At 48.5% G+C, this 26,607-nt stretch overlaps 1 protein-coding gene across 5 annotated transcripts in view; it reads left to right on the top strand.

Moving 5' to 3' along the window:
• Positions 1-26,607, top strand: part of TBC1D5 (TBC1 domain family member 5) — a 2,224,639-nt gene that overhangs the window by 2,183,954 nt on the left and 14,078 nt on the right. For all 5 annotated transcript variants that reach the window (XM_085630445.1, XM_085630447.1, XM_085630444.1 and 2 more), the window contains one exon: positions 9,445-9,609. In XM_085630445.1, the coding sequence (XP_085486571.1) occupies positions 9,445-9,609 (165 nt within the window). The remainder of the gene's footprint in view (positions 1-9,444; positions 9,610-26,607) is intronic.

Below are 26,607 nucleotides of genomic sequence, written 5' to 3'. Positions count from 1 at the left end.
GAGGCTTAGGGTGTATTATATGGCATGATTGTGCGACCTTACCATGTACAACATTTGCAAAAACAATCTTGGGTCCAGTCAGGCTCGTTTGCAAAACCTTTAGCTCAACCCTAGGTAGCTGCGGCTTCGAGCAGCAAGGCTTAAACAAAGGAACTAGTGTAAAGCATTTTGAAGCCCCAAGCAACTAAATAGTCTTTCAACACAAAAGAAATCCGACACCAATTTATAAAAATAGATTATATTTTTATGAATTGTTAGAGATCAAGATGAGGCAAAATCCACAGGAGGGTTATGGAGAAAACTTAAATCTCAGTTCCTTTTGTCACACCTGCACACAAGCATTGGTAATGAACACAGAAAACCCGGAATACCGGAATTGGAACCGAGCTATGGGTGATGAGACCTCTACTCACGTTGAGTTAGAAAGTCTGCTAATCAAGAAAGAAGAATTTCTTTCTTGAGTACCCTCACTCACCAGGGTTTCCCCTTGGTGACATGCTTCATCATAGGGGTCCTCTCAATCTGCTGCCGATTGAGGCGTGCTGCGTCTTGCGAGAATACATATTAGCACTTATGTGAGAAAATGTGTCGTGCAGTGTTGTGGAGTGGAAAAAGAAAATGTTAAAAATACCTAACTCGTGGGCGAAATAATTTTATTCTAGCTCCTAGTCGGTATGTTTAAATACAGGGGTAAATACTAGGGAAAAACAGTATAACCATGATGAGTTAGAAGTCTCTAGTGTTAATCGTCGACATGTTTCGAGCCTCCCTAAAGCTCTTCCTCAGGACCACACAGGGACCAGCCCTGTGCGTACCACTCCTAAGTGACCTATAAGTGAGGTAGATAAATAGTTAGTGAACTGTGAAGTGCCACACCTACTGTGCGTGCACTATTGTTTAATACTTACGGTTTTACTCATTGGCGCGTAGTATCTGTTGGAAATAAAACATAACATTGTTAGAGTAACAAACGCCTGCCAGGAAACTGGCAGGGATCATAAATATATGAGTCAATCTGATTAATATAAATGCTCCTTTATGGTGTGTTAAGTTTTTCCACTATCGTCTATTCCATCCTGCCTTGCAGGAAGAAAAACGTATGGTCATTCTCTCTGGTGGAGATCGTGATGTAGTGCTTTTAAACATGAATATAAAAACACCAAGTGAAATGCTACACCTAAAAACAAACATGAACATTGAGATCACATACTTTGTAGGAGGTACAATTGTGCCCCATGGTCTGGAGGGGCTCGTAGGTACACTCTGCAATAATGATAACAAAGCGTGGTTAATTAAGGGTCTGTAGAGCCCTGTTAAAAAACACTGTAAACAGGGCTTGACCGGTGCCTCCATGTACCACCAAACCACCCGGCGTGGCCGCGCTGTAAAAAAGAAAGGTTCGGGAATTTACTTTAGCTGAGCACACCTCACCGGTAATACACCTACTCGCACCCCTGGAGACCGCATATTAACGCGTCTCTTCTCGGGTGCCAGGTTAAATACTTCCGCATCCGCCCAGTCATCTCTATGTAGACTACAGCTTTGCAGAACTAAAATGGCCGCCGTTACATAGCAATATCGGCGGCCATATTGGGTGTGTTCGTTCTTTCGTGATTGTCAGTGGGAATGCAAGACGGGACAGAACCTGTCGATAAAAGGTCAAAAGTAAAAAAAATTCTGTATATATGTATGTCTCTCTAATAAAAAAAATAAAAACTCTCAATCAAGACATATAACGATAGTCTCTATGTTAATGGTATTCGATTTTTAGAGACAATACATCTATGCCCCCCGGTAAATGGTAAAACCGGCGGCCATGTGGGTGTAAATACGGTTCTGTGTCGTCTTGCATTCGCACTGATTGAATCACGAAAGAACGAACACACTTCGGGCAGCAATTGGCCTCTCAAATGAGTCTGCTTGCTCCCCACCACTGTATTCAAAGGACCTGTTAAAGCGCCAATATTGGCTATGGGTAGAGCAGACCACCTATTTGAGGATTCGTCATGGCTGTTTAACCGCTGTTTTCCTAGACATAAAATCCTCTAAACACCTTTAGAAATATTTTGATATCATCAAAGTGTCTGGGGACAGGAAACTGTATACGCAGTTTAGGTTTGGCTGTTTACCTATCAATGCTTTTACCAACCACTGGATAAACAACACCAGTCAGCCCAAGGGATGCCCTTCCTGCCCAGACCCAAATGAAACTGTGGGCCATGTGTGTTTTTTGCATGTCCAGCTCATGACAGACCAAGAAGGAATTGGTTGGTCCCACTATGCAGACAGTTGGGGACTCATGTTTTATATTCATGTTTAAAAGCCCTACAATCACGATCTCCACTGGAGAGAATGACCATACGTTGTTCTTCCTGCAAGGCATGATGGAATACACGATAGTGGATAAACTTCACATACCATAGAGGAACATTTATATGAATCAGATTGACGCATATATTTATGATCCCTGCCAGTTTCTTGGCATGCGTTTGTTACTCTAACAATGTTCTGTTTTATTTCCTACAGATACTACGTGCCAATGAGTAAAATCGTAAGTATTAAACAATAGTGCACGCACAGTAGGTGTGGCACTTCACAGTTCACTAACTATTTATCTACCTCACTTATAGGTCACTTAGGAGTGGTACGCACAGGACTGGTCCCTGTGTGGTCCTGAGGAAGAGCTTTGGGGAGGCTCGAAACATGTTGACGACTAATACTAGAACGTCTAACTCATCATAGTTATACTGTTTTTTCCTAGTATCTACCCCTGTTTTTAAACATACTGACTAGGAGCTAGAATAAAATTATTTCGCCCGCTAGGTATTTTTTACATTTTCTTTTTCCACAACACTGCACGACACATTTTCTCACATAAGTGCTCCTACGTATTCTGGCATGTCGCAGCGCGCCTCAATCCGCAGCTGATTGAGAGGACCCCTATGATGAAGCATGTCACCAAGGGGAAACCCTGGTGAGAAAGGGGACTCAAGAAAGAATTTCTTCTTTCTTGATTAGCAGACTGTCTAACTCGACTTGAGTAGAGGTCTCTCATCATTCTTTGGACTGGCACTTGGAGGTGACTTTTCCTCAAGCCAGGAGCCACAGGCACAGTCCTGTCTTCGCTAGCCCAAGGTGAGGCAGGTGCAGTCCAGCAGGCAGTGCAGTCTCTTTGACAGATCCAGGGGTCAGCAGGGCAATCCTTTTTTGGTCCTTCCTTCAGTTTCGTAGTGAACGGAGGTTCACGGTGCCAGGGGTGCCATATTTATGCCCAGGAAATGTCTTTGTGGGGGGAAGGGGTAATGAGGAGACTAGCCAATGGGCTGCCAGGATCCCTCCCACCCTGTGACACCTTCAGGCTATGTGCGTCATTTACAATCCCAGAGTGCACTATGTTTCCCCCTACCAAGATGTCTGAACCCTTCCTTGGATGTTAAAAGTTTGGTAGCCCACCCTAGAGGTGTAACTACCTGTGTGCTACAGACCCTAGGAAAATCGGTTTGGGCACTAGTCTCCCATCTCTGTTCCAGACGCCAGCCTTTCTACCTGAACAAAGGGACAGCCCTTCAGGAATGTGATCGCCATTAGCCCACAAAAGTTTAGCCTTTGAAGCTCACATTTTTGGCCAACACCCTGAGTGGCTTACTGCACGGGGGAGGTAACACCTCTCTCCTCTGTACCAGGCTGCCATAGAAAACTGTTTGGTGACCAGTATCCGTGTGAGGCCACTGGACAAAGTGGGCTACAGAGTGGCAACTTTCTAAAAGTTGCCTTTCCTTATAAGTGACATTAAATTCGACTTGGGCATACGTCGGGTTTAAAGCCATGATTAATTTGATAACTTGAAGTACCCAATTTCGTAGTCCCTTTTCAGAGGTTAGCCGGGCTGGGGAGGTGGGGCACCTGGTAAATCTGTGTTAGCCAATGGGCTACTAGCCTTTCCACAGCAAAACAACTATTTAGAAGTGTTGCTGTCAAAACAGATTAAACGCATATCTCCTACTTAATAATATATAGCTTCCTGCCTCAGTGTTCCATAGACTTTCCTTAGCGTAGACTTACATATATTATTAAGGGAGGTGAGGGCTTTGCCATTGGTTTAAATGGCAAAGTTGGACTAGCAGTTAAAACTGCTCATTCAGACTGCAGTGGCAGGTTGGGAACCATGCTAACTTTGTCCCACACAGGGTGGCACAACCAGTGCTGCAGCCCTAGGGGTACACTCTGTCCCTGGGTACCCTTGATAACACATACTTGGAACTTATAAGTAAGACAGCTTATGCCAATTGGGGGTAGCCCATTCAGCATACTCTTTGTAAGGGGTTAGAACACAGGCCCTGAGGTCTGGTCAGCAGTCCTCAGTGCACTCTCAAAGTCGAAAAACCAACCACATCAGTCCAAATCTTTAGGTGTAATCTTTCAAACAGAGGCGTTTCCTTACATGCACTCCATGCCAGAATCTCCAAGGAACTCCTATACAGACTCCAGACTGTCCAGAGCACCATTGCAAGACTCGTACTCAACCTTCCACACCGCACCCACATCGCACCGTACCTCAAGGAGCTACACTGGTCCCCATTCACAAGTGCTGCCAAATCAAACTTCTCACTTACATATAAACACTTACACAACACTGGATCAGCATACCTGAACAGCAGTATACACTTTCACCAGCCTGCCAGACACCTGTGCTCTGCCTCACACACTGCCCACATTTGCAAAAGCAGGGCAGGAGGTGGCTCATTCTCCTACATCACACCCAACACATTGAACAGCCTCCCGCATCACATTCTCATCACATTCTCCTCCTTCTCGCTTCTTGAGTTCTGCAAGAGGCTCTTTGAATAGCACTGTCAGGATGACACGCCTACTCAAGCACATAGATACCCTCATGGGTGATTAGTGTGCCATATAAATCTACCTAACATTACATGATACCTGGGGCACCTCCCTCCAGCATCAAACACTTGCCACTGAAAAACCTCTTCATCACAGATAATGTTTACAGTTCTGCCTGTGAAGACGACAGGCAGCCAGCCTAAACCCAAAGACTGTGCTGCAAGGGGCTAGTAGTGAAGTTTCCTAGCAACCTGAGTAGGAAGGAGTTTGACTGCAGAGACCCATCATGTAATTCTTACATTGAGGCGCAAGCCTACTCACCCTAGCTGCAAGGCTTTACAAGAAGTTTCAATCGGCCACTTAACTGGAAAATCCGGATTATAAACTGCTCTGTGACTGCAGAGACCCATCGTGGAATTCTTACATCTGAAAGAGACAATTAGTTGTAGATTCCTCACCTTAGAATTACCTCCAGGCGTCAGACTGGATCCAGAGAACTTTTTCCCTCAGCAGTACCTCTGCGCATCGATAGGTGGCGTCGGTCGACTCTTTGTTCTTGTCGTTGGTCGCCGGAATGACGTCGCAGTATCTACTTAGATGCCGCTCTTGTGCGCAGACCTAAATTCCTTCTTTTTCCGCGCCAGCCAGCGCAGATCCAGAGAGAGCGGTACCTCGAGTCACTTTTTGACTCCGTTTATGCGACTTTTGTCGACACCTTTTTTGAGTCGATCGACTCCTGGTGCACGGAGGCCTGTCACGTTGGACCAGCTTCAAGGCTTGTGATTCCTGTCACAAACTGATGTCGGTTACGGACCCGCACCTTGTGTGCCTGGAGCGTGACCACGACCCGATGGTGTGCTGTACAAGGTCCCGGTCGAGAGGGAGGTTGAGGGACCGGTCGCGGAACCACCACCATCACTCGTCATTGAAGACTTCGTCTTCGGGTGAGTCAAAGCACTAGAAGAATGGAGAAGAAGCATCGTCGCTCTTTGCATTCTCCCTGTCTGTCGGCAGACGGGACGCAGAAGGGAGTCGTCCGGCTCCGCCCGCGGAGCCTGTTGTGTCGACTCCGGCCTTTCCGGGACCCAGAGCGACTCCTGCCCAGTTTCGAAGCTTTTACGAAGCCTTACATTCTATCTTCAGGGAGCCCGACTCCGCCGGCACGCCCTCAGGCCCTGCGGACTCGGTTGGGGCTCTAGGCCTTCAATGTCGACGGCTTTGGCTCGGGCGCCGCAAGGTACCCAAGGATCCAGGCCTGGATTCGGATCACCGCCGGTCAACCTTGTTACTCCTCCTCCGGCGCCGACTCCAGTGACGACACCCCAGCCGCCTCTGATGCTGGCTGTGTCCCCAGCCGGCGTCGACCCCGGCCTTCCCCTCTATGAGGACACGACGCCGGACCGACATCCCAATGTTGGGACCGGCGCCGAGCGGTACTTTTGTACCTCTGTTCTCGCCTGATGTTTCCTACCAGCCTGAGTGGCTCACAGGAGAAGGTGAGGAGGACTGGGAGGGGTCTATGGACCCTCTTGCGGACCAGTTGGAGGAACCGAACTGGAGAGAGGAGCTTCGGGCGGTTCATCTTGCGCTAAAGGCATTCCTTCCCTCCATCCAGGGAAGAGTAGTGCAGATGTTCACGGACAACACCACCGCCATGTAGTACTGCAACAAACAGGGCGGGGTGGGTTTGTGGACCCTATGTCAAGAGGCTCTCCACCTTTGGAAATGGCTGGAACTTCAGTGCATATCCCTGGTGGTTCAACACCTGGCAGGTTCTCTGAACGCCAGAGCGGACAAACTCAGCCGCAGGTGTATGATGGCTCACGAATGGTGTCTTCACTTGGAGGTGGTGCAAGGTATCTTTCAGCAGTGAGGAGAGCCTTGGTTAGAACTATTCGCCACCGAAGAAAATGCGCAATGTCAGCAGTTCTGCGCATTGGAATTTCCACGGCGGCACTCGCTAGGCGACGCTTTTAGTCCCAAGTGGAGTTGCGGGCTTCTATATGCCTTCCCGCATATACCACTTCTGACCAGAGTGCTGAAGAAGATCAAGCGTGACCGGGCCCAAGTCATTCTTGTGGCTCTGGATTAGGCACAAAGAGTCTGGTAACCCGAGCTGTTACACATGGCCATCGATCCTCCGATCAGACTGCCTCTTCAGGAGGATCTTCTTTTGCAGCAGCAGGGGACGGTCCTCCACCTGAACCTGTCCAGCCTCCACCTGCTTGCGTATAGATTGAGCAGCGGCAGTTGACAGTTTTCGACCTACCTCCCAAAGTCTGTAACGTTATCATGGCAGCCAGGCGCCCTCCACTAAAATGGTATACGCCTGCTGATGGAACAAATTTGTGGCATGGTGCACAGCAAAGGCTGTGGATCCCCTTTCTGCCCCTCTTTCTGAGGTTCTCTTGTTCCTTCTTTCTTTGGCACAGCAGGGCTCTGCTCTGGGCACTCTTAAGGGCTATCTCTCAACTATTTCAGCCTTCCTTAGGATTCCTGATCAACCTTCTCTTCTCACGTCCTGTATTGTAAATAGATTCCTTAACGGCATTATTCATCTCTTCCTTCCTATACCTTTTGTAATGCCTCAGTGGGACTTGAACTTGGTTCTGACTTATCTTATGTGCGCACCCTTTGAGCCGCTACATAATTGTCCTCTCAGACTTTTAACTTTGAAAAGTGCCTTCTTCGTTGCCATCACCTCTGCTCGCTGGGTGAGTGAGCTTCAAGCCCTTTCTTCTAAGCCTCCTTTCTTGGCTGTTCATCCGGACAAGGTTGTCCTTCGCACTAGGCCTTCTTTCCTTCCCAAAGTGGTTACCTCTTTCCACATAGGACAGACCATCACTTTGCCCACCTTCTTTCTGCCTCCGCATCCTTCTAAAGAGGAAGAGCGGCTCCATTGTCTGTATCCAAAACGTGCGCTTTCTTTCTATCTGGATCGCACAAGACCATTCCTGGTGGATGACCAATTCTTTGTTGGGTGTGTGGGCGCCAAGAAAGGTCGGGACGTACAAAAAACAGACCATCTCTCGATGGGTCGTTCTGTGTATAAAAATCTGCTATTCCTTGGCGAAGAAGGCACCTCAGGTGGGGTTGCGTGCCCAATCCACCAGGGCAACGGCATTCACTACTGCTTTGGGACGTGGCGTCCCCCTTCATGACATCTGCCAGGCAGCTACGTGGGCTTCACTGCACACGTTTACCAAACACTACTGCCTGGACAGCCAAGTCCGGAGAGACGACTTCTACGGCCGTTCGGTTCTCCAGGACTTTCTGGTGTGAACTTTGTCCGCAGACCCACCACCGGGGTTGGTATTGCTGGGTTATCTATTCTAAGGTGAGGAATCCATCACTAATTGTCTCTTTCAGATGAACAAGTTACTTACTTTCGGTAACGATATATCTGTAAGAGACATAGAAAAGTTATGGATTACTCACCGCCCCACCCATCCTCCCCGTTCTGCGAACTAACTTCTAGCGTAAGGGACTCCCTTTCAGGGCCCTAGTTTTCGTGCACCAGTGGTCAGTGTCATGCATAGCTCTGCGCTTCTGGTGTGGAATGTAGTCTAAAGAACTGATGTGCCCGCACGAGGGCGGCGTCTATGTATATACCGCAACGTCATTCCGGCGACCACGACAAGGTACTGCTGAGGGAAAAAATTCTCTAGATCCAGTCTGACTCCTGGGGGTAATTCTAAGGTGAGGAATCCATACCTAATCTGTCTCTTACAGATATATTGTTACCAAAGGTAAGTAACTTGTTCATTGAGGCACAAACATACTCATTTGAGCTGCAGGCTTTTACAAGGCGTTTAAAGGGGACACTTTACTTGAAATACTGATTATAAACCACTCTGTGACTGCAGAGACCCATTATGGAATCCTTACATTGAGGCAAACGCCTACCCACCCGAGCTGCAGGCTTTTACAGGGAGTTTAAGGGGGCACTTTATTTGGAAAACGGATTATAAACCACTCTGACTGCAGAGATGCATTATGAAACCCTTACACTGAGGCACAAACCTACTCATCTGAGCTTCAGCCTTAAACAAGGAGTTTAAGGGGTGGCACTTAACTTGAAATACTGATTATAAACCGCTCTATTACTGCAGAGATCCATCATGGAACCCTACATTGAGGCACAGCCCTACCCACCCAAGCTGCAAGGCTTTAACAAGGAGTTTAAGGTGGGCACTTAACTTGAAATACTGATTGTAAACCACTATATGACTGCAGAGACCCGTTATGGAATGCTTACATTGAGGAACAGGCCTCCCCATTCTAGCTGCAAGACATTACAATGAGTTTAAGGGGGGCACATAACTTGCCTAAACCTCTGTGACTGCAGAACCATATAATAGAATCTATACTTTGAGGTACTATTCTTTTAGGAAAATGACTACAGTCTTTGGTGTTTATGAAGAACGCAAGGGCGATCACATTGGGATTTAAGGGGATCTGGTTAAAGTCCGAAGCTGAGCTGCAGCTGGTGGAGCCATCCCTGCCCATCCTGAATGAAGGTCACCACTAAAGGAGGAATATTTGGGTGGTCAGACACATACGGCTTTCACTGCTTCTAAGAGGTGCTTTCTGTTCTCCCAACAGATCAAGGACATACTGAAGGGATCTCTACGTTTCAACCAGAGCCTGCTGGAGGCCGAAGAGAACGCCGAGATCACCATCGCTGATGATCACTACTGCTCCCAGGGCCTGACTGAGGAGCAGGGACCTCCTGTCACTGAGATGGCAGCCTTAGGGCCAGTGGCACAGGTGAGGCCCCATTCACAGCTGCATTGATAGTAGTTAGTGGTGAATGTCCTATGACATGCATTGGGTGGCGCGTCAGCGGAGTGAGAGGTGGCCCACAGGCAGCCGCTACCTACCATTCTCCCTTGGCGCCCACGATTCCTTGACACTGGCCAGTATTCTGTTGCTCTAGGAGCAGATGGCACCACCCATTCAGTTACAAATCCTATCTTCAAATATGAGTTTATGGTGTAAGAATGTTGCACATAGGCTCCTATCTGTATGATGTTGCACTGCTTTCATGAGATGACCTATGAGGTTTTAGCACTATATGATTGTAAAAAATGTACCCTTGATCTGACCTCTAGGCATGAAGAGGAGACTGTGGACAGGGGTGTCCAAAGTTGGTCCTTGTGGATTACCAGATAGTGTTCAAGATAGCTGCTGGAGATTAATGTACATACAATAAATCCAGGTGATAATCATTTACAATGGTTATCATGGAAGCGTTTATGGCTCTAGCCCTTGACGACACCTGTCACAGAGGGAGAAGTACAGAATACAGTAGACATTGCTATGCTAAACAGTTTAAATGCAAGATAAACATTTGCAAAGCCAATAGGTCTCGCCTATGTGAGATCTCTTGGCTTTGTGAATGTCTTTTAGCCATGTTGTACAGCAGCATGGCTGAAAGTAAAAAAGAAAAACAAAACTTGTTGACATGGTCAGTGCTAATTGCATCACTTTTTGCCCTGCTGTTCCTGTTCGCGACATTTGTCAGGCCGTGACCTGAGCACCCATGCACACTTTTGCAAAGCATTACTGCCTTGACAGCCAGGTCTGACGGGAAGCACAGTTTGCTGGTTCAGTCCTGCTGGACTTTTTGTTCTGATCCATTCCACAGACCTAAAACCTTGAGGGGAACTGCTTTGGTATCTATTCTAAAGGTTTCGAATCGGCTATGAGAAGTATCAGATGAACAAGCTACTTACCTTCAGTAACACTCTTTCTGGTGGATGCTCCATAACTATAGAACTGCACATTCCTCTGCCCTCCCGCCCTTTCACTGTAAGGGTCTCTTTTTCTATCTAAAAATTACCCAAACTAGAGATCTGCACTCTGGTATTTCTGTTTATTGTTGGGCTTTGCGAAACAAAGCCACCATAGAGCCGAATGATGCCACCTGCCAGTGCAAAAGAGCAATGCTGTTTTAACCATCCAGATCCAATCTGGTGCCTTGGAATATTTTAAAGCTGAGGAATCTGCAGTTAGATAGAGTATCCATCAAAAACCATGTTACAGAAGGCAATTAGCTTGTTCTTTAGGTGCAAAATTTAACAAGCCCAAACTGCACTTGAAACTGGTCATAAGATCAACACTTCTGAAGGATACTTCCAACATCAGATTCTGAATTTCCACAGGCGACAAACTGTATCTGGAATCCTTTTAACCATTGCTCCCGCAGCCTGTAGGTGTTTTCAATGGATTCCGCGTTAGCTTTGCCCCACCTCCGGAAGTGATGGCGTAAAGCCTTACAGAGGGGCCACACTTCCACGCTTATGTCAGTTCTTTTTTTTTTCTCACATCCTTCGATATGGATATGGAGCTCCCTTCCCAAACTTTATCAGCACTTTACAGACTCCCAAAACAACTACTTTGTGCCAGTATTTTAGGGATGTCTCTCCCAAAGTGTGCTGGCTTTAAGCCATTCTGCATCTGCAGCAAGTAAATGTAATTTACGGACTCACATTCTACCTGCCTTTCATGACTCGGATCTCCACAGTCATGCAATAAATGTTTATTGATGCAATTGAAGGCCCTCAGGAAGCGGTAGGTGATTCACAAGAAACTATCATTCTCCAGGTCGTGGGCTGGTTTCTGCTTAGTCCCGCTCCCAGCTGAGGTACATGCCCATGAAGAAGTCTAAGAAGAAGTCCAAGGACGAATCTCATCAAAAACATGAAGTCTAGGTGGGAATAATACCTTTGTCATTCCCGCTCCAGGGAAGGATCATGCAGTCTGTACTTGAAAGGCTTGACTTCACACCAGTTTTCCGGTTCCATCCCCATTCCACTGATGGAGCCTGTGTGCCCCGGATTTCTCAGGCCATACTCAAATCGGCATCAGATAGCGGCCTTGAAGGAGGCAATGCTGCAGCTCTTGCTGATTAATCGAAGTTCTCCTGGAGCACCTATGGCCCCCGATGATCCGCCAGGGCTTCAATCCACAGATCCTGCTCCAGTGTTGACAGACCCTGTTAGACCTCTATCCTGCCCCTCCCCAGCAATCGGCCTTGTCTCCACTCCTTTATTGAGGACCAACTTAGTTCCACCCGGCCAACACTAACCCCTGTTAATCGAGCTGTTCCATATCCGATCCAGATTCCTATCTCATTTCAAGGACTGAGCTCAGCTAGATCTCAGCCATTGTCTTGTTTTGAGATCACTAAAGCACAGCCGGTTGTGTTAAAGAAGTCTCTGGCTGTACCTTTGCCTTGGTGTCACCATCTTTGTCCACTTGAGGCCCTATTTGACTTAAACTCCGATGCCATAGAGCACCCGCAGGATATTTCGCATGATGGAGATGATGAGGAAAAGGCAGACCATTTATTGCCTTCTCACTGTACTGTAATGGTCTATACTTAGACATTCAAAATCTTAGTGTGCTTGATGTATTTGTGTGTAATTATATGGTATTTCTGTAGTGAAAACCCAGCCAAAAGGCAGAGCGCTGTATATGGTCAGAGGCAGGCATAAAGTCAATGAGTAATAGGAGAGGGAGCTGGGCTATAGATGATTAATGGATTGTAACGTAGTGTTCTTTAAAGAGGTGATTTTTGAATTCCTTTTTAAGTTGAAGCAGAATTGATGCTGTCCTGATGGATACAGAGACGTTGTTCTAGATCCTGGGTGTATAGATAGAAAAGGCCTGCTGTCTTGTTTTTTCTTTTTCACTCTTCTTTGTCTGCAGTCTGATGGTGTTCTGGCTGGGTGTGTGCCGAGACTCACCCGAGATGTTGAGCTTGTCTGCACGATGAGCGGGGGTGCTGGTTATGATTTTGTTAATGATGCAGCTGCTTTTGAAGATGGTGCGGACCGACAATGAGAGCCAATGCAGTTCCGTCAGGATGGGGTAATAACTTGCTAGAGACAGAATTGGGCTCCTATTTTTGGGCCCTCGACTGAGGAAAGTGTCTGCTTTTCTGTGGTGGTATGCAGGGCAGCAGAGGTGTTAGACCTTCAGTTTGTAAGCTAATCTGCGTACTGCTATTTTGCAGCCAGCCCTGCAACTTCAGAGCATGTACTACCCTTCAATGAAGCTCTGACTGACACTCAGGCAGCAGCATGGGCTAAGCCCTGCTCAGCGCTGTTGGTTAATTGCCCCCAAGAATGTCTTGGGTGACCCAGAGTTTCTGATTCAGCATCTATCACCGGCCAGCATCGGGAACCCCAGTGTATTTCTTACTGCTCCACCTGATAGAGAGTCCAAGTAAATTGATGCGCTTGGCAAGAGGGTGTTCTCCTGCAGCAGTGTAGACGAATACGTGAAATAGTATTTATTAAGGGCATACGGCTATCTAAAAAGGCATCCCAATGCTATCATCACAATTCCTTCCGGAATCTTGTATGATTGTCTCCCACGCGCATAATGTGGGAGAAGAGTACCATAACTGGTGCTAGGTAGGAAAACACTATTGCCCCATCTAGAATGTTGTATTCTTGGGATCACAGCCAAGCTATTTCCAACTCAACGTAGTGCGTGGCTTTTGAAAGTAACGCCTAACTTGTTCTTGAAGATAAATCCGTCCTGTTACACGGAAAGCTCTAAGACATGACCATCATTGAATACGGTCTGACTGTTGGGCAGATTCTCCCACAACATGTGGTTGTGGTGAGCGAGGTTTTACCAGCCCTTCCGGAGGAGTTTAGAAATACTTTTGTCTAAACTGTCCCTGACAAGCAGGACGCAGCCAAATACATTTTTAGGGCCCGGTTGGATGCTACAGATTATATAGGTTCTGCTGTGGGCACTGGTGTAGTGATTTGCTGCCATGTAGAAACGTATGCCACAGCTTTCTTTCTCTGGGGACCCGACTATATGACTGCTTCAGGTTGCTTAGAGACTAGGAGACTCAGCCTTGTAGCGGTTAGATAGAGCTGTGCTATGACCTGCTCAATTGGTTGTCCCTCCCTGACCCACTAGTTCCCTCAGTACCAGATGTTGAGGGGCTGCACTTGGGTCATGGCTTACCCCTAGAGGCAACCATCTCAACTCCTGAAAAATCATTCCAGCGCTTTCAAGACTCGGGGAAGTGGTTGCAGAAGAGGATGGGGTCACAGGCTTGGGAGTGTTCATGTATTGCAAACATTGGAGCAGAAGAGGCTGGTGTCATACCTAGTATCTTTCGGTTGGTATCTTTCTAGTGTTCAGTAATCCTCTTCATGGACTCTGCACACCATTGCTGGAGAGAAGGATGCTGTCACATGTACATCTGGTTGGAGCCCCCGCTTTGCCTCTTCGAGCTGGCACGGTAGACAGGACTGCTTCCCTTTAATGGTACGGATACATCTTGTTCAGCGATGCTTCTCTGGGAGCCCTTAACGAGCAAAGGGGACATTAAATTGTCCTAATACGAGAAAGCACTTGCCTTCCTGAAGAGGAACACTGTGCCTCTGAGGATGGTGATCACGGCCAGAACATCCTCATTGAGCAGGAAGACTTGCTTATGCTTTGCTAGATTGGCTGCCACGTCTAATCTGCACTCGTTGGTCAGTAGGGTTTCCGCCTCCTATTTCCACGCATATGGAACATTTCAATATAGGATAGTACGCTGTACAATGGAGCTGAACTGTAGCAGTAACTGGGAGGCTTTTTAAAACTTCATCTTTTGTCCTTGGAGGTTTCCTTAGTGTCTGAAAAACTATTTGTGAATTGAGGCTTGTTGTAGGGGGAACAGATTCCTGTGCCATAGTCTGAATATTCCATATCTGATAGAGACATCTAGCCGCAGATTCCCTAATTTAGAATATCCCCAGGCGGCAGACTGGATCTGGAAAACTTTCTGCAGCAGCCCCTCTGCGCGTCAGTGGGTGACTCCGCATGGCTCCGCCATGACGTCGTCCACGGACGTGACGTCAGTGGAGCCACATAAGCCCCCCCCCCCCCCCCCCCCTGCGGCGCACTGACATCAGTTTTCTCATTTTCTGCGTCCCAATGCGGATCCTGGAAAACCAGCGGTTCTTGATGTCTTCGGTGTCCCGGAACAGTGTGCGATGCCTTCGGGCTTTAGGCCGTGTGAGACCTGTAAGCGGCAAATGTCTGTCACGGATCCGCACGCGATATGTATGCGGTGCATGGGGGTGCACCACGACTCAAAAGAGTGCGACGCCTGTCAGCAGATAAAACCTAAGTCCCTCAGGGAGCGTCGTATGAAGCTGCTGGCCGCCCGGATGTCCGGTCCTGCGCCTTCACGTCGCCGATCTCCCACTCGAGATCGGGCCTGCTCACGGGGTCGTTCCCGCGGACGTTGTTGGGAGACGGGTAAGCACAAGCGTAAGTCGCGGAGGTCATCCTCCCGCAAACGTGACGCTGGGGCCTGCTACTCTCTGTCCTTGCCAGACACTGGCGCCCAGCAGTCGTCTCCCCCATACCCACCCTTCCTGGGAGTCGGACCGACAAGGACCCAAATGGAGGCCTATTCAAAGGCTCTCTAGTCTTTTTTTGGGTTACACCCACTCCCTGGTGCATCTACGGGTCCCACAGAGGAGGAAGGCACTCATGTCGGATCTTCGCCGGCAGATTCGTCCTCGGCTGCGTGCATAGACTCCGGCACCTGAGTCGATACAACGTTGACGGGACACGGCCCGGAGGGGCATCCCAGTCATCCGTATATCCCGCCCATCCAGTCTACGCATAGCCCCGTGCGGCTTCCTGCGCTGACGTCGGCTGCGGCACTGAGCTCGACTCCCTGTCGATCTCCTTCCTCCCCGCAGGTGGAGGTCGAGTCGCCGTCCATCCGCGCCCAGATCGACTCCCTTCTGGAGGTTCTTGACGTCGACTCCTCTATTACAGGAGGATGAGCTCCCTTTGGGCTCAACATGCCCAGGGTCGTTTCAGAACCCCTTGGTGCAGGTGCCTAGTGTTCCTTGGCATTTGGCTCAACCCCAGGATGCTCCACCTTTATTGTCTAGTGGACGAGTTAGCCTTCAACTGTCCCCGACCGACGGTTTGTTGTTGCCTCCCAGAATGGCGACAGAGGCTAGTGCGGCCTTCGCGAGGGCTATTCACAGGGCTGCGGATATTCTCCACTTGCAGCCCCCTGGGGTTTCCCTACCCACTGATCCTTTACTGGATCTCATCCACATGGAGCCTGTGTACGTGGAGCCTTTGCTGCCCCTTGGTGGGTCTTTGTTTGATATCATGCTTGGTACGAGGGCACGGCCCTCCTCTGGTGACCCTGTTGATAGAGCCATTGCTCGCCGGCATCGCCCGGCCCCAGACGATCCAGTCTGCTTGTCCCTTCACCCTAGAGCTCAGGGTCTGGTTGTCCAAGCGGCTTTCGCCTTGCAGCCTTCTTTCGCTCTACTGTTGCTCCCTCCCACTCAGGAGTCTCGGTGGGTGGAGACATGTGGGCGCAACATTTTTGCCTCCGCCAGTGCGGGCATCCGTGCCTTAAACATGTCTTGCGTGTTCACACGTGCTTCCTTTGCCCTTTGGGACCTAGTTAAGCTCCTTCTTACTTCTCTTCCAGAAGGGACCCGAGATGACTTGCATCGTCTTATTCTTGATGGCCGGGGATTGGCACAATTTTCCATTTGATTGTCACTGGATGCTACCGGCTTTGTTGGTAAAGCAACGGCCCAGTCGGTTGCTTTGCGCCGCCATGCATGGCTGCGCGATAGTCGTTTTCCCCAACAACGTTCGGGACGCTCTTCGGGATCTGCCATTCAATGGTGTGGAACTTTTTGATTGTCACGCTGATTCAGCGGTCTCCAGCCTCATGTCTGGTCTCCCGTGGTTTGTTGGCCCTTGCGGCCTGGCTTTCTCGACCTTGTGGCCTGTCTTTGTCACACGCTGTGTGACTTTATGTTGCTTTTTCTTGATAGGCAGCGTTGCCTTCTTTGTTTTGGACCCTGGGTTCATGACGTAATACCCAGATGGTCTGGGCAGATGCTCTGCCATGTTTGCCTTTGGTCAGTACAGCTGGTCAGCTGGTTTTACCTTCTTTTCAGTCCTCGGTCTGTGTGCTTGGCTCCAGAGGTAGCCCCCTTGCCAGGGTTAAGACTTACCCTATGTGGGGTATTTGATGGCTGTTGTGTAGCTACCTTGCTACAAGGAAGGCTTGGTACGCTCCTGTGGAGTATTCCTAACAGAGGTTCTTCTGTGGATCACTCTGTCTTCTCTTTTTGCTGTATGCGACCCACAAGTTGACGTCGCTCAGTTGTACTCCCCATTACGGTTGGGGTCTACGGTTGTCTGTAGTACTTCGAATCATTGGCATAGATTCCCTTCCGTGAAGCTTCTGCCTTGCCTGCCTTTCACAGGGGTGTTTTCAGCATCGCTGTGCTCCTCTTTGTCCATGTTGGCTGCTCTTCTTTTCGCCCGCACTGTCCCTTGGGGCCCCTTGTTCTGTTCCATTTAGGCACAGTTCTTCCACGGCTGATGCCCTGCCATCGTATAGCGCCTAGGCACAGCCGCTGAGCGGCACGCTTCTTAAGTGTTTGCGCGTACTGGTAGTGCACCCTGGTATGATTCGCTATCATAGGGTGTTGCGTTCTTGCTTCCGCTTCTGCAGTGCTGGTTCTTCACTCGCCTCTTCGGGATGGGTGAGGATTTTTCGTACTTCAGCCCTCTCTGGCCTGGTCTTTAGGCTGTGGCGTCTTCGCAATGTATGTCTATGCTGCACATTGCCTTGTGCCCTCGATTTCTGGGCACTTCCCCAACAGGAGTATTTTCTCTTTCCCTGCTGCTTTCCGCACAGGTGTTTTCCACACTTCTGCTTTGTGTTCCTGCTGTAACACTCTCAGGAGGAGTGTTCTCTTCAGGATACTCGTTTCTTGGTTCCTAGGCCATTAGGTTGGTCCTGACTGTTTCCACAATCGTGTCCGGCTCCGTCTTCTCATCTGTTTAGAGGGGGACCGTGGGTCCTCCCGGGCAGGTAGCTGATGTCGCTTACGGATCTGGTCATGGTCCTGTCCAGTTCGGCTTCCACATGACTTTTGGTACTTTTCGCGTACCCTAGTCTTGTAATGTGCAACACATCATTTTTCCACGTATATCTTTTTCATCTATCTCTGCTCTGTGCTCTTCACGCAGCAGAGTCGCGCAGGCAAAGTTTCTTCCTGCGGTGTCCGTGGTCTTCGCCCCGGTCTGCTAATCGTACGAGCTCTTGTGTGGGTGTCCAGCTTGCCAGATACCCCTTTTTACCGGTTACCTACCTGGTAATGCATTCTTCACATCTGGGCTGCTCACGCTACCGTACAGGGTTTTTTTCCTGTACTTCGTGTGGTTCTAGCGTCCACACGGTATTCTTATGTGTGTTCCTGTCTTCCAAATGACTATCATTCTTACTGTAGTCCTGTTTTGGGTGCTTCTGCTTGTTGCCGTCAGCCCTCTTACATGTCTTGTGAAGGAGCGACTGCGTGCTGGAGTGTCTTGTGTTCTGGTACTACCGGCACTTTCTGGCCATATGTCGGCATCCTACCAATGCTGCCCCTCGTATCTTGGCTGGTGCAGGTTCGACAGTGCTTTTTTCCACTGTTGTGCATACTGGACCGGTATGCGCTGACTCTTTCATACCAGTTTGTCATCTCTCTGGGTTTTACTCCCAGTCGACACATGCGGATCCATCGGACCCTAGGCTCAGTTCCTCTTCTCTGCGAAGCCATGAACTTTCACTTCCGCACCGACATTTCTAGCTTTATGCTTTCTTTCTCTCAACCGGGTTTGCATACGGGTGTTTTCGTGCTTTTCTTTAACAGCTTGTGGTGCCTCTGCCTCCCATTATTTTCTGCTCTTCAGAGCTTCGTGGTCTGGTGTGACTGCGCTGGCATTGTAGTCCCCACTGTGTTTTGTCACCTTGTTGACAGCTAAGTTCTCTCGGGAGCTTTATGGGGTTCAGTCGCAGACCCGCCTCCTCCTATGGGTATAGCTCTGGTATCTATTCTAAGTTAAAGAATCTGCTACTAGATGTCTCTATCAGATGGACGAGTTACTTACCTTCGGTAACGATGTATCTGGTACAGACACAGTCAAGCCGCAGATGCCTTAACGCCCGCCCATCCTCCCCGCTCTGCGAGGACCTTTTCAGGTTGGGTTTCCTGCATTCGCCTCCCTACGGGTGACTTTGTCTTTCTATGGGGTGGCATCTGTCACTTCACTCCTACTCAATCTAATTCGTCTGTTTTGCTTGTTCTACTCCACCCATTCTCGTGATTGGGCGGTATGGTCATGTGTCATGTGTCTTTTTACAAACCTACGCCCTGGGTTGTCCAGTGTGGGGACTACTCACCCCCACCCCTCCTTTTCTCTATGGTCTTGGGGTCTCTTCACCTTTCCTGCAGTCCATTGGTCTGAAGTGTATGGGCGCAGCCTCAGTCTATAGGTCTGTTACAGGGGATACTACGTCCCTTTCTGGTGCCGACTTGTGATTGTCCTTGCTCCTGTGTTCAGGGCTTGTTGCCCTTCACAGTGATATATTGTGGTTGCAGACTTTTTCGTCTGCCATGATGATTTTTCACATCCTCTTCTGCCTCTGGGGCGGGTTTAACCTTCGCTTCTGCGGGGTTGCTTCTCAGAGCGGTGCTCTGCTCTTTTCCTACACTATTTTTCAGTATACAGTGCTTGGCACTGTCCTTTATGGTGTTCTTTCTCACCATTCAATTTCCTTTTCCATCTTTTTCGCACACTGTTCCCATATTCTCAATTTTTTTGATGGTGGCTCCATATTGTGGCTTGGAAAAGTTTATCTGGTGAAAACATCTGCGCGCCGGGGTGGGGGGGGCTTATGTGTCTCCGCTGACGTCACGGCCGGGGACGACGTCAGGACGGAGCTGTGCGGTGCTGCCCCCCGACGTGCAGAGGTGCTGCTGCGGGAAGTTTTCCTGATCCAGTCTGACACCTGGGGGTATTCTAAGTTAAGGAATCTGCGGCTAGACTGTGTCTCTACCAGATACATCGTTAACGAAGGTAAGTAACTCGTCCATTTGGGTCTATGTCAAAATAAATAGTAATCTAATACAGCTGTTCACGTCTGACTGTTACACTTTCCAGCATGCCAGTGCTAGACTTATTGGTTTTGTCAATTCTTGTTTGTAGTGTTTAGCCATTTTACTATTCAAACCTTAATGCATAACTATTAAAGTGTTCTAGCCAAGACAGTTCCTTACATAATATATTGCATTACGCCGTTGTTATAAGCACCACATTTTTACAACCCATCTGTTAAGAAAACATACAATTTTGAATGCAGTTAAATTCTTTTTACAAATCTTATTCTGCAGTTTTTGTAAACTTTATAGTTTTACATCATACAAATGGCTAAAAACTTAGACTTTATAACAAACCAATTCCTTAATGTTTGGTGAAATCCGTGGCAAAGTTTGTGTATATTAATAAATTGCTTTCATTGAACATGTATTGCATATTTTTAAAAACATTTACAATTTGACAACACGTGCACATGAACATAACAGCTTTGTATAAAAATCACAAAACTTTTATTGTACAGTTTTTTTTTTTGTACGAACTTTACATATTAAAATATTATTTGTGCGAATGACGTTAGTATGGCCATTTCCCAAAGGGATGGCAGCTGCCATATTAGAGGCTTGGCCATCAACTTTGAAAGGAGGAGACGTCGACCCATCAGTGCCATTGAAGGGATTGTTTCCTTGCAGCCCCTGGCACCAACAGAAGGTCTTGAAACCTTTCCATGCAGGCGACCCTGCACCCTGGCTGTAATCACTGCAGCTGGGGAGTGCAGGCACCCTGAGGATTCTGGGAAATGTTTGTTCTGTTACATGACAGTGGATGTTTGTCCTCGTCTCTTTACATACCATATCACTGAGATTTTTGGTGTCCACCAACGCTCTTTCAACTTTGTTGTATGAGCCACGAACAAGGCGCAATGCGCCCTTTGAGAGGAGTCAGTCCTTCGCCGATAATGCCCCGTAAACTGTAGTGCAGTATTAAGACTCACTTTCTGATCTTTTGAATGGCTCTACTAAATGTAAAAGAAATGTGTGTTCCTCACTGACGCCTTGGTGTCCCCTCAGCGTGTGCCTTGATTCCTGGTTAAAGTCTCACATGGACAATCTCGTAGTTAAACATCTCGGGCTCTGTTTGCTATTTTTTCTTTTAAAGAAATCTTTTCAATTCTGAGAAACCGGCAATAAATATTGGATTTCTTACTCTTCACTTTTTTGTGCCAATAAAGGGGGTGAGACTCTGGAGTGTAGAATGACAATGGAAAAATCATATTGTCTTTGGCACATTTATAAACTAAAAGTAATCAAGATTTAAAATTCATGTTAGCCATTTTCTGAAACAACTTCATTGTGCTTGATTCACAATGAAAAGGTGAACATTTACATAAGTAGACCTACTTATACGCACACGTGTTAAAGTATACGTAGGATTAAACCAGTGCTTGAAATGGAAAAACAAGTGCAGGTAACCTATACCAGAGTACCTGCTTCCTTTTGAGAAGCGCCGGTACTCTCCAATTAAAAGTATTGCACCTCTGCAGAGAAGCGCCGGTACTCTCCAGTTACAAGTATTGCACCTCTGGAGAGAAGCGCCGGTACTCTCCAATTAAAAGTATTGCACCTCTGCAGAGAAGCGCCGGTACTCTCCAGTTACAAGTATTGCACCTCAACAGAGAAGCGCCGGTACTCTCCAATTAAAAGTATTGCACCTCTGCAGAGAAGCGCGGTACTCTCCAATTAAAAGTATTGCACCTCTGCAGAGAAGCGCGATACTATCCAATTAAAAGTATTGCACCTCTGCAGAGAAGCGCCGGTACTCTCCAGTTAAAGATATTGCACCTCTGCAGAGTTGAGCCGATACCCTCCAATTAAAAGTATTTCACCTCTGCAGAGAACCGCCGGTACTCTCCAGTTAAAATGATTGCACCTCTGCAGAGTTGAGCCGATACCCTCCAATTAAAAGTATTTCACCTCTGCAGAGAAGCGCCGGTACTCTCCAATTAAAATGATTGCACCTCTGCCGAGTAGCGCCGGTACGCTCCAATTAAAAGTATTGCAGCTCTGCAGAGAAGCGCCGGTACTCTCCAGTTAAAATGATTGCACCTCTGCAGAGTTGCGCCGGTACTCTCCAATTAAAAGTATTGCACCTCTGCAGAGTTGCGCCGGTACTCTCCAATTAAAAGTATTGCACCTCTGCAGAGAAGTGCCGGTACTCTCCAATTAAAAGTATTGCACATCTGCAGAGAAGCGCCGGTACTCTCCAGTTAAAATTATTGCACCTCTGCAGAGAAGTGCCGGTACTCTACAATTAAAGTATTGCACCTTTGCAGAGGAGTGCAGGTACTCTTCCACTTATAATAAAGAAATGCAAGTACCCAATATCTCACAATACCTGCCCATTTAAAGCACTGGATATAACTCGACATTGGGGAGATTCAGTCCAATGTGCTTATATACATTTTTTAACTTGTCTTATTTTAGGTGAAAACTAAACCCCTGCATTCCCATTAACTTTGGGGTGGTCTGTTTCTTTTCCCTGGAGGGGGAGACTCCAGCCCTTTGCAGGAGTGTTTCCAGAGGGGGAAGTAGGGTTGTCCCCTTTGTTTGATAAAACAAAATACAGCCCATACTTCTGTCTTCCAAATCTCAGCCATAATTGAAGTGTCAACTCAGTCTATTTCATCCGCTGCTGGAGTGCAGGGAGATACTGTAGATTTCATCCCAGTCAAACAAGTTTCATACCAGAGACCTGCAACTGTAGTAGTCTCTGCACAGCTAGATAATGTTCATCCCTTTAAGCAGCACACCTACCCATCTACCGTGTCCTACTTCAGTAATATGAGCGCTTTCTTCTCCTGGACCTCCCAAAATGGTACCACATCACCCTCACCTCTGAAACCGCCACTGGCTTTTCCTCCATAAGAGATGCCAGTTCAAGATCCTTGTGCATGCCTACAAAGCCCTCCATGACCAGGGACCATCCTACGTCAAACATCGACTCAGCTTCCATCACACTTCTAGACACCTTTGCTCCTCCTCTCTAGCCCTCGCACACATCCCCCGTATCCGCTGCAGCGGTGACCGTTCTTTCTCCTGCATCGTCACCAAGACCTGGAATGGCCTGCCCCTCCACCTCCATACAGCACCCTCTCTGGCAGACTTCAGAAAGTTACTCGAGACCTGGCTGTTTAACTGAGGCACGGCTTCCTCACCGCCCAGTTACCCCTAGGGGTGTACTGATTGATTGATTGAAGGCTCCAGGTGAGCCTCATCTGACACACCAGGTTAAAGATACGTTCGAGCAGTATTGACTGAGATCAATTACTATGCATACTTGAGTGTCATGTACCCATAACTACTTGTTTTGAAATGTTTTACTGTCATGAGTAAGAATTTCGACTGCATTGGCATGCGCACTGTTGTTTGGCGATATACTTGGGCACCACGAGGTACCGCTGTATGTTAAATGACAATAAAAATCTGTTTATACAAAAAAAGGTCAAATTAAATCCTCTAAATAGCTCTCACAGTCTGTCAGAATATACAAAAATTGAGAAAAACGTAAACTAGCACTTTTCTTAGCATCAGTTCTTGCATGCCGATCTCGTGCTGCCCCAGGGCGTACCGTGGCTAGATCTTTTTATCACCATCAAGAAGGCACAGTGTCATGACTATTGCGCATTGGAGTTCCATCGAGAGACTTCCTGGGAGACTCATTCTGCCTGGGGTGGGACTCTGGCCTGATCCCTTGTATGCCTTCCCGCCCCTACCTCTCCTGCCCGAGTTCTGAAGAAGGTCAGGAAAGACTGAGCTCGGATCATTCTGATAGCCCCAGGAGAATGTGATACTCCAGTCACATGAGTCTGAACATTGACCCTCCGATAAGTCTGCCTCTTCGGCCTGACGTGTTATCTATGCAACAGGGCAGAATTCTCAGCCCGAATCATACAACTCCATGAGTGGGGTTTGATTAGCACCAAAGGGGTGGATTTTATCTACCCGCGAAAGTAGTGGATGTTATTTTCACAGCTTTGAGGCCTTCTACAAAATATGCTCAATCTGCTGATTGGACAAAGTTCACGGGCTGGTGCGAGACCACCAAGTTGACCATCTCCAAGCTGGACTAGCTGATGTTTTGATGTTTGCTTTATCTCTAGCCCAAAAAGGTTTTGCGGTGGGCTCTGTTAATGTTTCTTTGTCAGCCTTGTCGGCCTTTCTACATTTTCCTGACCAAATTCCATTATTTAAGTCACCAGTTGTGATGCTTTTTTTCTTTCTTTGAGAAGGTCTTGCATACATGCTTCAACCTGTGCCCTTTATTATGCCTCAGTGGGATCTTAACTTGGTTCTCATATTTGCATGCCCTTTAAGCCTTTGCACACCTACTCACTAATATTTCTCACTATTAAGACGGTGTTTCTTATCACAATTACTTCAGCTCACCATGTTTGTGACTTGCAGACGCTGCCAGTGCAACCTCCATGTACCACCTTCTTTCTAGACAAATTGGTGCTGCAACCTTGCATCTCCTTTCTACCAAAGATGGTCTTGCCCTTTCACGTGGGACAGTCCATCACTCACCCTTAGCCCCGCCTCACGCATTTGAGGAGAAGAGGCTTCAACACCTGGACTCTAAAAGTATGCTTGGAAGAGCACCGGGTGAATTGTTCGCTATTTATTGGCTTTGCCTGTGCTGAGAAGGGAAAGGCAGTCTAGAAGCAAACCTTATTCGGGTAGATTGTCATGTGTATTAAGACATCCTAGGCTCTGGATAAAGATGTTTCTCCTGAGGGCCATCGGTCTCATTCCACCAATGCGAAGGCTGCCACAATGCGTTGGCTCGAGGGGTTTCAATTTTAGATATCTGCCAGCCTCAGACATGGGCGTCTGTTCCCACCTTCACCGTTCTGTTCCATTCAGTACTGCCTCCACAATCAAGTCCACAGGGAGGGCCGTTTCGCCCAATCGGTCCTACAGTACACCCTGGTGTAAGTGCACTCTTCAGACTCTCTACCTTTTTTAGGTGGTGTACTGCTTCAGTATCTATTCAAAAGTTGATGAATTTGAGGTAGAAGCATCCATCACAAGGACAAGTTACTTCCTTTTGGCAATGACCTCTCTGGTGGATGCTCGTCTGACCACTAGTTGTCGTCCTCCCCATTCTGTGGTACGGACTTTTAGATTTCTAAAAGGGTGTTATGCTATGTTTTGCACATTGTAACGCTTGCAATCTGTCACAGTGAGTTTGCATCTGAGGGCACAGAAGAGTTCCAAAAAAAAACGACATCAAGAGTGGCTCCTATACAGAACAAGCAAGCAGGGACTTGCTCCATGTCGTCACTTCCTGTGATGGCACAAGGTCACCACGGAACCTATCATCACATATACACGGAGTGGTTGCTATGACAAGTTCCAGATCAGGTCTGGCACCTGGGGAAATTCGGTAGGTGAGGAATCTGCAGATAGATAAGTTATGGGTTATGGTCTCCAGGTCTCCGTGAGGCGCCTCCAGGTCAATGTGCGGCTCATGGGCTCCAGGTCTCCGGAAGGCGCCTCGAGGTCAGTGTGCGGCTCATGGGCTCCAGGTCTCCGTGAGGCGCCTCGAGGTCAGTGTGCGGCTCATGGGCTCCAGGTCTCCGTGAGGCGCCTCGAGGTCAGTGTGCGGCTCATGGGCTCCAAGTCTCCGTGAGGCGCCTCGAAGTCAGTGTGCGGCTCATGGGCTCCAGGTGTTTGTGAGGCGCCTCGAGGTCAGCGTGTGGCTCATGGGCTCCAGGTCTCCGTGAGGTGCCTCGAGGTCAGTGTGCGGCTCATGGGCTCCTGGTCTCCATGAGGCGCCTTGAGGTCAGTGTGTGGATCATGGGCTCCAGGTCTCTGAGGCGCCTCGAGGTCAATGTGCGGCTCATGGGCTCCAGGTCTCCGGAAGGCGCCTCGAGGTCAGTGTGCGGCTCATGGGCTCCAGGTCTCCGTGAGGCGCCTCGAGGTCAGTGTGCGGCTCATGGGCTCCAGGTCTCCGTGAGGCGCCTTGAGGCTAGTGTGCGGCTCATGGGCTCCAGGTCTCTGGGAGGCGCCTCGAGGTCAGTGTGTGGCTCATGGGCTCCTGGTCTCCATGAGGCGCCTTGAGGTCAGTGTGTGGATCATGGGCTCCAGGTCTCTGAGGCGCCTCGAGGTCAATGTGCGGCTCATGGGCTCCTGGTCTCCATGAGGCGCCTTGAGGTCAGTGTGTGGATCATGGGCTCCAGGTCTCTGAGGCGCCTCGAGGTCAATGTGCGGCTCATGGGCTCCAGGTCTCCGTGAGGCACCTTGAGGCCAGTGTGCGGCTCATGGGCTCCAGGTCTCTGTGAGGCGCCTCGAGGTCAGTGTGTGGCTCATGGGCTCCAGGTCTCCGTGAGGCGCCTCGAGGTCAGTGTGCGGCTCATGGGCTCCAAGTCTCCGTGAGGCGCCTCGAGGTCAGTGTGCGGCTCATGGGCTCCTGGTCTCCATAAGGCGCCTTGAGGTCAGTGTGTGGATCATGGGCTCCAGGTCTCTGAGGCGCCTCGAGGTCAATGTGCGGCTCATGGGCTTCAGGTCTCCGTGAGGCGCCTCGAGGTCAGTTTCTGAGGTGGCGCCTTGCAGTATTGGAAGTTCAATTGCATCACTGATTTTAAATGTGAGAGGCGGGCAAGGTAGTCCGGTGTGATAATGCACATCCCGTATATATCTGTGCAGTTTGTGGTCGTCGGGTGCCAGTGCTGGCGGGGCCTAACCAACTGTCCTTTCTTCCGAGGACAATAAATGAAAGGCATGGCGTTGGGCAATTGAATACATGTTACCAGTA

The sequence above is a fragment of the Triturus cristatus genome, chromosome 10, assembly GCF_964204655.1.
Source record: "Triturus cristatus chromosome 10, aTriCri1.1, whole genome shotgun sequence".
NCBI classification, from domain to species: Eukaryota; Metazoa; Chordata; class Amphibia; order Caudata; family Salamandridae; genus Triturus; species Triturus cristatus.
Note: the sequence above shows the minus strand (reverse complement) of the source record. Positions and strands in the feature narration are given on the sequence as shown.